Source organism: Xyrauchen texanus, chromosome 5 (genome assembly GCF_025860055.1).
Source record: "Xyrauchen texanus isolate HMW12.3.18 chromosome 5, RBS_HiC_50CHRs, whole genome shotgun sequence".
Lineage (NCBI taxonomy): Eukaryota > Metazoa > Chordata > Actinopteri > Cypriniformes > Catostomidae > Xyrauchen > Xyrauchen texanus.
In genome coordinates, this window is record NC_068280.1 from 36960301 (window position 1) to 36973287 (window position 12987).

The following is a 12987-nucleotide window of genomic DNA, read 5'->3' on the forward strand; positions in this document are numbered from 1 at the left end:
AACAGAAATAATAACTATAAGACTAAAATGAGGGATAGTCTGACAACCTTGTGCTGTTCCTGGAATGAAGCAACCACTGTTTCTCAGTTCAAATGCTAAGGGGGTGTTTCTTAAAGGCACAGCAGCAAAACACAGCCCATTTAATTCTAAGACCTGTTTCACACAGCATGTGAAAGCAGTGTGTAAACAGCGCATAATTTTTTCCAACACCCATATTATCAGTTTAACTATTCACATTGGCACGCAAGCCGTGCTGTGCCACATAGCAGGAGCATCCCAGATGCAACAGTAAGACGAGAGTTTCGACTCTTGAGACTATTTTGCCCAGTGTAGCGTATTGAACTCATATGGTGAAAATGCACTACAAACCTGTTTTTTTATCTATTATCATTGTTTATTTAGCCTTTTATAAAGCAACAGAAAATACTGGAGAGAACAACTCACACATTGTTTGAAATAAGAAATCTGTTGGGCTTGATGCCATTTCCACATGCAATAGATGTCTAATAGATTATTTAATATGAAACTGTAACATTTTTGTCCAAATATTATAGTTACTTTTACTACTGTAAAATTGTGACATTTGTTTTAATTGTGAAGATGTATAAAAAATAATAATAAAAAAAAAATAAAAAAATATATATATATATATATATATATATATATATATATATATTGTCTCATAGCACACGGTTGCTCTCTTCTACCTCAGTGCTGTTTATAAAATCGGGGTTGTCTGTTTGAGGACTTTGACTACATTCATAGTGAATTAAACTAGAAAAACCTCACTAGAATTCAAACGGGCCACATCAGTTTTGATTTTGAGCCTTTAATATCGATTAAAGTCTGGTTGATGCGTTCGCACCACAGTTATAAAGCAGAGCAGATCATTGGCGCTAGTGGTTCCGTTACACTCACGCAAAAACCCAGCTTGAATCACACCACAAAAATATCGTGTTGCAAATCAGAAGCCTTTAGCACATAAAAAGCGATGAATGTGAGATTACCATTCAATTTACCTGGGCAGCCCTAAATTTCACTTAGATGGCCAGTGAAACTTTTTCCAGTTTTCATGGCATGTTCTTTCCCTGCTATCCTTGACCTAGTCCGAATAGACCAGCTGCCCACATTTGGGTCGCGACCCACCAGTTGAGAAACACTTATTGCTATAAACACTGACTTTTTATATCAACACTTTGGTGTTTGTGTTATCAGAAATCACTTTATTTTCTGTATAGAGCTGAAGCTCTGTCGTGGCTAGTGTGTAGGCTCATCACAAACCCGCTGTAGTTACGCTGCAGCTTGACGTATGCGCTGTTTTGGTGTGTGGTGTAAAACAGGTGTAAGGGTCTGTGAGGGTGGAAAATGGTAATGAAAAATATAATGATGAGTGTTTTTTTGACACAAACAGAACTTTACTAACAAATTAAGTGGACCTCAGGGAAGAAATTTAATAATTAAACAATGAATGATATGACCCTTTACATTTTGTTTAACTCATGAGATAATTTTTCGGCCAGGTACCTCTAACCTTCATTCCTTCCCACAGATGTTCCATGTTCACTCTATTGCTCAACATGTTCAGTCCACCTGTGTTTAGCTTATGTCACTTCTTCCTCACCAGCTTTGCTTTGTGTTCACCATAAGTTCTTCTCTTCCTCCTTATTATACCTTCTCACCTGCCTCCATCAGAATGAGGTTTCCCCAGTAATAGGGGGCACCGGATCATTCTTCTCTGGACTGCCCTCCCCAGACCCAGTGGCTATAGCAGGGCCAGTCAGGACTCCACTAACTTCCTTTCAGGGATATTGTCCAAGGCCCATTCGCCGAGGCCCTATGCCCCTATGGAACATTTCTGGCTAATGTCGGCCTCTCCTGCTGCGTCACCAATAACCATGTCAGCACTGAGCCATTATTCATCATCCACGGTTGTGCTGGAGGTGCTGCAGATCTGTGGCATGGACTCCTCCCCCGCAGCCACACCCACCCCATCCCCCACACTCAGCCATGCCTCCAATACCCCTGATGATGTTCCCAACCCTGCCGCCACAGGCACTAATGTAAATATCACACTCGACTGACCTCGAATGCACCTCACCTCAGTCTGATGTCATGTCTGTTTGAATCTACTGGTTATTGTATGTCTTCACTAGCCTAGTCTAAAATTGGGCCATAAGCAATAATGTGTCTACTAATGTGTATTTCACTAGGTGAAACTCTGTCTGTCTATGCAGTTTTCCATTGCGTGCTATGTGTACGGTTTCCCATTAAAGTCAGCATTAAGTGGCATTCACAACCCATTTTACTTGCATATTGTGATGCATCTTTGAGTTAAACAGAATATTCATTGGAAATGTGATCCCATGAATACGACCATTTATATCTTGACATATCCCAATTAGAGGACTGCATAGGCCTTAAAATGAAACCCGAACCTGACCCGTACCCGAGACCATGTGGCCACACCCGACCTGTCCTGAACAATACCGTCAGATTTTAAGCCTGAACCAGAACCCGAAATCGCTCACTATCGTTATAATTTCTTCTCCTACTGACTACTGATGCAATAGGCTGTATTTATATAAGCATATAGGCAACATTTGTAACAGTATTGAAACATACAATAAGCATACACAGTTTTGACAAGACACAGAAGCCCCTTAGTACACTATAGCAGAAGGGGAAAAAAGCATTGCCTTACCGTTTATTTTCTGAAACTTCACTTGGTGCAGAACAATCTGGAATATAAAACAATGCAACAGTCCCCTCTATGCAGCCTGAACTTGTTTAGAATGTTGACTCTTTGTGACAACTGTGCTTAAAAACAATATAGACGCAGCACAAAGAATGAAACAGAGAGCAGGTGTCTCAACATGCGTTTTTGAAAATTTTAGGTTCTTTTTAATTTGACATGGTGTTTAAAATATGCCGGCCCGGCGCAAGCCGCTGAAGAAAATGCGAAATGCGGTGAAAATGTCAAAGACAATTGTCCAGCATGTGTTTAAACAATGGGAAAACAGAACAGACCCGTGCAAAAACATGTTTGGTGTTAATGGAACTAACTCATCCGTTCACACGTCTGTGAGTGAGAGCGCATGCGCGAAACAAGTTCATTAAGCCTGTCTATTTTTTAATTAATTGCAAACCCCAACCCGAAGTCCTACTTGAAATACTAACCTGAACATGGCCCGAAACCCGTCTGGTTCTCTGGTCCCATCAGGCGAGGGTCAGGTTGCAGACCTCTAATCCCAATGATGACTACATCTTTCTTTCAAATGGGGTTAAACATCATTGTGGCAGCTTATTTTCAATATTTTAGAAAGGCTACAATACCTAGTAGCTCAAAACAGGACCGTAATAGCTTTTTATTGTTATTGGCTATTGGTTAACATTATTGTCCCCTCTCATGCCACATAGATGACGTCAGCAGAAAAGGAAAGTTATTACATTTTGACAAAATATTTCTAAAACAAACAGTTTTTACACCAATGGATCATGCACAAAGACCAAGAAGTGTACTGTAGTGTCAATTTTGATTTCATGTTGACTTTTACATTGACTGCCACAATGACTGAAGACTTTGAATGTTTTTTGAATATGAATGTGTAATGTATCTATATTCCAGTGTTAACACTCTTACTTTCTTAGTTTGTCCTGCAGCCATTATGTAAAAAAGTTACTTTTAATTTGTGTTTGTTGTTGCAGTATGTGTTATAACATATTTTATGATATCTCCATTTGTTATACATAATTTCTCTGTTTCTAGAGAATCAACATCTGTTGATTACAACATTATGTTATTATGTAATTCTGTGTTTTCTTCTCTGTCAAGTACATTTGTTGTACTTGTAATACAGATTTGTGTCTTTGTGTGCTCTGATGTCTTTAATTTGTTCTAACCTCTTGTAGTCCAAGAGTATTCACCCACTCATACTTGATTGACATAAAATGACTCTACAAGCTACAATACCCTTAATTACGTATCTTATAATTTGTTTTTGTCTTTTGCACAGGGTCAGATTGCAGTGAATGGAAGCTCTCGCTCTCAAAGACACTTCTCTCCTCCTGCATACCCTCCTTCTCCCCCAACCCTCAGCCCAGGCCTGGTAAAAGTCCGGCAGGGTTGGAGTTCAGGTGAGGAGATAGTCCCATGCAGGATTGTATTCCAAGCCAGAGTTCAGACTATCAACATTAAGAGCATATTGTTGCTTATTCAGGCAAAGAACCACCCACTTAGACAGGAAGTGACTGTCTGACTGACTACTGTAAATCTGAGGGTAAATCTGAAAACATTGCTACAACATTACCAGTTTTTTATCAAACTTATTGGTAGCTCTTTCAAAGAATAAAACAATCAAATAATCTGTTTTTGAAAATGGTTGTAAAGACAATGCTGAAACAAATAGTGGACAATGTCTGTAGACTTTGTTGTCAAGCAAAGTTGTTTTGCTAAATCAATAAGTGATAATCGCTAACTACTGTATTTCACAGACTATTTTCAGTGTCATGAACATCACAAACAGTCTAATCCAGTGACTAGATGTTCAATGGAATCGCTCATTGTAGCAACCTGGATACTTGTCTCTGCTTCAGTTGTCTTTTTGTCCTTCTATTGGTTGAGTCCTAGTTTTAGCACTCTGATATTATGGATTTGTAATGCACAATTCTTGTTTATATTGGCAGCTGCAGAGCAGTCCAGTCCTCAGGATATGATGTATTTGCATCCATTAAGCCAGAACAGAGCAATCGATAATGTACTTGAACAGAGTACAACTGAGGAGTGGCAAAACTCTGACCCCTTTCTGAGGATTTGCTTAGGGATGCAGATTCATACATTTTGTAGTAGCTTAAAGAAAGATGCTGACAAATAGTGTTCTTTGCTTTAGTGTCTCCAAGAGGTCATTACTTTGGTACCACTAGTGGAAAGCAGGGTACAAAATAGAGCATGAAACTCTTTAACATTAAGTCACACTTTTTTTTCTTCAACAAATGATCATTGAAAGTAGGTGTTTGATCCTCAAGAAGTCTTTCTAAATATTATATGAGGTGTTTTTACAATTTTTCAGTATGAGTTATGTTACCAAAATTGTCCTTGTTACACGTTGCATGTAATGTCTAAAGTAATAACTGTAACTTTTGCATAATTACAAGCAACTAATGCTAAACCAAACCCTAACCATAATCCTATGGTAAGAACATGTAGTCAATTAATATTACTCAATACGTACTTGTGTAATCACAATTTTAAGGAATGTATGAATTTTTTGTAATGGGGAAAATTGTGTTGGAAAAGGCTTGTTGTGCACATAATGTGTGACACAGCTAAAGAACATTGTGGTCATTTAAAAATGAGTTATTAAATGGAAATGTTTACTACAATTAATTTAATATCAGTTCAGTAGATTACTGGATGTGTTTAATACTAGCTATACTTCATGCTAGGTTCATTTTATGTTAGATAATTTTTCTAGCATATTTGTAATTTATTACAGCATACAACACTGGAAATGTGCTTTAATTGTTTTTAAAAAAAGTCATGGTACACCAATTTGTACCCTATTCCTGGAAAGTACCAGCTGTCTTGTTTATGCTGCATCATCCAAATTTCATAGTTCAGGATGCTTCAGGGTGAACATTTTGTGCCATGTCAGTGTTCCTGTTTGATTAGATTAGGTTTGACTTGTCTGGGTAAAATATCACTGTTGAGCTGGAACATGCTACAGTATTAGTTTCCATTTAGTCTCTATGGCTCTCTTTCTGTCTCTCTCTCTCTTTGTTCTTTTTTACTCTCTGTTTTGTCATCTGTCTCTAACTTGTCTCTCTCTCACTCTCTCAGAGGGTTCAGAGAAATTCAAAAGAGAAACTGTGGTGTCTGGTCAGACAGTGGTCAGTAGCTCTGTGCCCATGGCTCGTTTCTCAGAGGAAGAGAAGAGGATGTCCATCATAAAAGCGCCTCATTACGAAGGCATTGGTCCAGTGGATGAGTCAGGCATTCCCATTGCCATTCGTACGGTGAGTAATATCTACACTTTAAAATCAAATTAGTTGACCTTACTTCTATTTTTTTTAAGGCAATCGTTTGCATGCTTTTTCTAAGTAAACATATTTATTTGGCTAAAGTAAAGTGAACTTAATTATTTAAGTACAGTTTACTAGATACAAGTAAACTTAACTCCTCTGTGATTTAATGTATCATTGTTTTTATTTAATTATTTACATTTAGCTGTAGCACATCTTATACAGTATAACTGGATTCTGGGTTAGCCATTTGGCACTTTGGATTCTCCTAACTTCTTAGTGCACATAAATCTGCTCTTTTGTAAAATACAATTGAGTAGAGAGGAATTCTTCTAATCAATTATTATATTACATTTGAGTTAAGAGAGTAATGGTAACTTAATTTAAACAAGAAAGAATAGTAAAAAAAAATAAGCTTAAATTGAGCTTAACTACTTTTTTATTTAAGATAGCCTTTAGTAATTACAGCAACTAAGGTGAACAGATCACTTTTTTTAACAACTATTTTGCCTATGTACATGTGTTATATCAGTTATGTTTCACTGTAGCAAACATAATTTATTAGTTAATTTTAAATGCCGACATTATTATTGCTCATACTTATGGTTAGGGATCTGAGCAACACCTAACCCAAAATATAAAAATTCAGCATGCAACCCATTTCCCACCATTTGTACTATGGACATGAATAATACCTCAAATTATGTGGCTTGCTGAGGAAAGTAGTACTATTACATTTCTAAGCAATCTGACTTATGACTTGTGGCAATAAAACAAGCCAAAATATATAATAAATCCATATGGGATTTTAAGGGTGGGACCTGAGCAATATCTAGTTACCAGAATATTATAGAGACTTGGAGGTGGGCTTTTTTGACTTGGGCTAGCAAGAAACTACCTACACAAACAACCAAATCACCCTAGCAACCACCTCTGTAGCAAAGTCTTAACAACCACTCAGGACACCTTAGCAACTGCTTAGCAATGCCTTGGCAACCACCCGAAAAACCCTAGAATTGCGGCAAGTTTTGTACAGGCAAGCACCACTCACATTTTCTTCAGAACATTTTTTAAATCTAGATTGTACACAGTTTCACAGTCATTAGTTGGTTAGCATTAAAGGTTAAAGGGTATAAACAAACTAAGCAGTCAATGTTTGTTTAATAGCATGACACCTGTTAGTTGTCATTGGTCAGTTTTTAACAAGAGATCACCCATTAATTATCTGGTTTTGATGCAATTTTTCTTGATTTGTGTTCAGGTTGTTTTGACATTTTATCCTTTTATTGTTGTTGGGGCAATGCTTTTGAGATATCAGCAATTCAGACTGCCTGTGAACGTGTGTTAGTGTGTTTGTTTGTGTATGAGCAGAAGAGAACATTCCTGGCTTTTTTATGGCAGGTTACTATGACACTCCCTCTCTGGTTCTCTCTCTCTCTCTCTCTCTCTCTGCTTTGGTGATTTTGATTGTTGTCAGGATTGTAATGAAAATGCTGTTAGCTTTTAATGCTTGCTTAACCAACAAACTGACAAGTCAACTGTGTGTGTGTGCATGCGTGTGTGCGTGTGTCTATTCAGACTGTGGACAGACCCAAGGACTGGTACAAGACCATGTTCAAACAGATCCACATGGTTCATAAACCAGGTGTGTATTATGACAAACAAGTGGGAGGATACATAGAACATTGACACCATGCAGAATTAATTTTTAGTTCACCAACACATACACACGTACAATTAGGGAGGACCAGGTTAGTTGTCACACTTTTTACTCCTGTGAATATTTCTAAGGGGAGGTTAATTTTGATGTAAACGTCTTTGCTACAAAAAAGCTGTTGAACATTTCCAACATTATTGCTTTGGATACAGTTCATGTAAAACACGTGCCCCAGTAGTTGTTGAAGATGTCACAATGAAAACCTGCCATTAAACAAAATCTAACAATTATTATTTGTTGCAACGATTAATCATTAGATCTTATCTGATTATTCATCATGTGTCCTGACTTAAAAGGTTGTATTAAATGTGCTTACTAACAATAAAGAGGACAAAATCATCTTTTAAAAATACCTCTAAATGACATTCACTTTAAAGTTCCAATTAAACGGGACATTTTTTTTATTATTAAATTTAATTACGTAAAGAAATTCACTACAAAAAATCCTATTGTTATCAAGTTTTTTGTCTTCTTTTTTTCATAAAATTTTTTAAATCCTTAAAACAAGATACATTTACTTGAGAAGCAACATATATGATATTAAGGCTTGCTATAAGAAAATGTATCTTAAATATAAGTGTATTTTTTCACTTGGTTATATTTCTGCAAGTGCATCTAATATCTTATATGCTGCTTCTATGGTGAATGCATTTTAGATAGTTTAAAATATTCTTATTTTTAATATTATTTTCAACATTCTCAGATAAAAAAACAGTATTCTGCAGTATAGCTGCTAAAGTAAATGTACGTTGTTTTAGATATTAAAATTGGAAAACAAACAAAAACAAATCAAACATTTATTTTGTTGCAGTGTATAATGGGGCGAAGACTAACCTCTCTCACCTTTTAGTTCACTTCAATCCATCTTTAACTCACAAAAAACAAACATTCTCTTATGTTTAGTTTAAAGCTGTGTATTGGCAATTTTCTTCACGATAAGAAATGCACAGTGACATATTTTGATTCAAAAAGTCATGAGCAATCACGTTATAATCTAGCTGCAGCAAGCGTGCGCGCTTGAGGCACGAGCTTCCCCGCGACAGAGTGTGCATCAGCTGGATGCAGTTTCAATTTCTTCCCCTTAGATCGGGACATCTGCACAACTCATAGAAGAGGAGCTGACCGCACAGAGAAATGCCAGTTTCTAGTTTGTAGTTATTTAAATGATCTGCTTCCGTATTATTTGAACTTTAATAATTATATTAAATAATAGTTATAACACATTAAATATAACTCCTCGTTTAAGATGCAACGCTGGGATGTTTCATTTAATGATGCTCTGATATGCAAGTTTTGCTTCAGCGGAGCGTCAGCTCCAGCTCCAAATATTCCACAATGCTTCTGTAATTACTTATTTTGTATTTTTGCATTATAATTCCCTCATATTTTGCGATCTACATCACCTGAAGCTGTTTGGAAAGTTTAGAGTATGCACCTGGACTGTGAGCTGTGTAGTTCTTCCTCTCCTCAGTCAGACAAGAACTCCAGTGCTGCTCTCGCACATCATCATTAGAGTTTAATGTGATCTCATGTTACGTTAAATGAGATCAAACAACTATTTGACAATGGAAATTTCTGTTGACAATTTTTTATTGTCAACCTTGTCGATAACGACGACTAATTGTTTCAGCCCTACCGCCTGCCCTTACCTGACATTTGTAAAAAAACAAAAACTGTTGTCTTAAAATAGCTTTTTGTGTCTTAAGAAGTTGACCCTTGCCTAAATGAACTCCATTGTGGTTTTATTGTGCCAACTTGTTTAATTAGCTATTTATTTTAATTGGATTTTAGGTTTGGAGTATATAATTCACAAAAACATTCAAATTTACAGTTGTTTTGAACCATATTTTGAATTACCTTACTTATTTTGAATTACCTTACCAACTTACAAAACCAATGCAAGAACAAGTAAGCATTTACTATTAGACTTCTGACTCCAAACCTTATAGTTACTAAAATGTATTCCTTGTTACAACTGTACTGTGTTCAACAACTAGCCCCGGTGTTCCCTATTATTTTATTAATTTAATCTTACAAAGATTACAGGTTTTTTTTTTCTGTTTGAAACCTGTTGATGCACAATGCGCCGGGCTATGCGTCACTTTGTTTATGTATTTCTCTTACGAGAGGTTCTCTCGTATTGCGTAAGCTAGCTTACGCTACGGGAAAGATTCATCTTTTCTGAGATATTGATTTCCATGTACTGTATACTGTACCATCCAAAAATGTTATTAATGTTAATAAGCTAAACAACATTTGAAAGGTCTAAGTGTTCAACATCAATATTTGATCAATTAACAATTGGCATGTTCCAGCAACAGTTATATAATAATTTATGACAGGAGTACATGTTTTTCTATGTGTTTTGCAATGTGTTTTGACCAGATGATGATTATGCAGACACATGTAATGCGACCTATGCCATCATAAACAACGGTAAGCTCTGAAGTCTGTTCAATGTCAAGATCTGATAGTAACCTCAGTTCAGTCATGACAACTCTGAATACATTTGTAAGTGTTAAAATGGATATGACAAGTTTGCAAATATGGTCTTGGTGTACTAGATCTAGCTAGTATGAAGACTTGCTACTGTTAAGAACATACATGCATGTGTCGAGCATGTCAGACATTTGCTGCTGAACAATTAGACCTACAGTTCCTACAATCCTCCTGAAGCTGATCTAAACATGTGTTGCTGGGGAGGAGGAGGGTTTCAATGAGAAAACTCTTTAGTGTGCTGCAATAAGACGATGTAACAAGCTGTAACTGCCTACAAACAACTATGGCAATTACAATGCTAGACAAAGAGCTAATTCACAAGTTGAATGGCTAAAAGATTGCAGGCCCTATTTTAAGAGCACAAGTGTTATGCACAGCAGTGATTGTATCGGCACACACTTCACTTCAATCAGTCGACACTGATTCAGAAAAATGTCATGCATTTATTGAAACATGGAAAAATGTAACCAAAAATATTTGCACTTAGAAGTAGCGCTCTCACAAAAATAGAGCCCTACATGTTCAAAGGACCCATCAGCTTGTGCCAATTAGAGTTTCATGACTGAACTTCAAATAATGATCTGCCTGCTTAAAATCTAACACTGTATAACAATGTGATCCATGTCTAAATCCTACGCATGAAAATGTTTTTAGACTATAATTCTAAAATGTAATCTAATATAATCTCTTCACTGCATTTATTTAATTTAGAAATTCTCTAAATTACAGCTTTTTATCACTTCATTGATCCTTCATATTGAAATTATATTCATACCTCTTCCTTAGACAACTACAACCCTGTCCATGCCCACCCGCCACCTCGAACACACACCTACCGGCCTCTCTCTCGAAATACCTCAGAAACGGCAGACGGTGCCATCCACAGAGAGCTCACGCCATCACCCGTGCCCCCACCACCCCCTCCAATGCCCTCACTCCTCCAGCTTCGCTCTCGAGACATGGACAGAGAGAAAGAGCTCTCACACGACCCGTAAGACACCCGGCCTCATGTATTAAATGTTCAGTTTCTCTGGCGTCAGATCAGTGATTGGTTCTGATTCTCTCTTTGGGATATCCCAATCTACAGAAATGAGTGGGGTCCTCTAGATCGTAAAGTGGACACGCGTAAATACCGGGCAGAACCACGCAGCATCTTTGAGTATGAGCCAGGCAAATCCTCCATTCTTGAGCAGGAAAGGCCCGTGAGTGATCTTATTCAATTACATCTTTTATTACAGCTATTGTTATTCATTATTTTCATTTCAACTTGGATAAACATTCTCAAATAATATGGACTCAACCAGGTTTCTAAGGTGCCAGTTCAGTTGGAGTTCTTATGTTCTCTTTCATTTTGAAAATAATTAAATATTATTCAGTGAACTGCTTTTCTTATATATTCATATATCACAAAATCAAACATACAGGGTCAGTCTCCTAGACAAATTATCTCTTGTTATAGATTAAATTGCTCTTTCAGCAGAGATTTCCTTTGAAAATCTTTTTATGCCTAGTGCAAAGCCTTAATTGTGTACCAGAAACTGGTCTGTAGTGTATCATAATACAATTATAAATTTCATTGTTTGTACTCCAGCCAAGTTATATTTTAGCTTTACAAATTAAATGTATGTATATATACAGTATATTTGGTGTAGTCAGGTTAACTTATTTATTAGCTTTTTACTAAAACTTAAATTTTACAGTAGTTTAGATGTTACTGTACCACATGGAGTCCCACATATGTTGTTACCTAACAAAACATTTGTTACAGTGAACAGTATCAGATGTAAATGTTTGGACTTGCTGATTGGATGAGTGCTTGGGATGGGTTTTCCCTCACAGCGTCATAGACTATTTGACCTAATAGTGGAACTTTAAACTTCAGCTTTAAACGGTTTTGCCATGAGTTTGCATATAATCAGAATTGTGGTGTTTATAGCAAGCTTTTTTTGGGGGGTTTAGTTGGTAAAAGTGTTATACATTAATAAAGATGTTTGAATGTTTTGGGTTTTTTTATGTGTTTTTTTTTTTGTATTTCCACTAAAATGAATGGCTCAGAGCCATTTGCTTGTGACATAATGAGCCTTGGCATTCATATGGATGATGCAGGTTCAAATCTTGCCTGCAACATGTACAAATTCCATTATCCTTTTTACTTGCTTTAATTTCTTATCACTCTAATGCATATCTGTGTAATGAAGCAAAATCAATAGATAGACAGGTAGACAGAGAGACAAATTGATCCCGTGTGGGAAATTTAGGTGTTTTAGCAGTCTGACAATAACACTGTAGGGTTATGTACTCCATATATTACAATAAATACAGGCCATTTTTAAGGTTCAGAGTACATTTTAAACTAAAATAATGTAAAGGCTTCACAGTTTACATGCTTCTTTGATGGCAGTTGTTGAACTTTTGAGGCTGTTTTGCAATGTAGACTTAAAAAGCTGGAAGGGTGTCAGACAAAGATCTGCAGTTGAACCCAGGAGTTTGTTTAATAAGAAACAAGGTGATGGAAATGCCAGAGGGCTGAATCATAGCACTGTCCGCAGCAGAAATGCCCAGGATGTGGCAGTGGGAGATATCCAAGGTGTCAACAAAAGTGGGCAGCTTTCTCAGCATGTGCTGTCATAGCTGGAGGAAGATAGAAAAATATCAGAGAGAGAGAGAGAGAGAGAGAGAGAGAAAGAAAGAGAGACTGAGAAAGCAGTGTGTCTCCCTCTTTTGGGCAAAACAGAAATGTACAACTTCTAATT

General features: G+C 36.7%; 1 protein-coding gene across 1 annotated transcript in view; it reads left to right on the forward strand.

Annotated features, from left to right (window-relative positions):
• Nucleotides 1-12987, forward strand: part of sorbs2a (sorbin and SH3 domain containing 2a) — a 105736-nt gene that overhangs the window by 60705 nt on the left and 32044 nt on the right. The window contains 6 exon segments of the mRNA XM_052126677.1: nt 4014-4134; nt 5837-6012; nt 7597-7663; nt 10121-10171; nt 11021-11225; nt 11322-11436. Of these exon segments, the coding sequence (XP_051982637.1) occupies nt 4014-4134; nt 5837-6012; nt 7597-7663; nt 10121-10171; nt 11021-11225; nt 11322-11436 (735 nt within the window).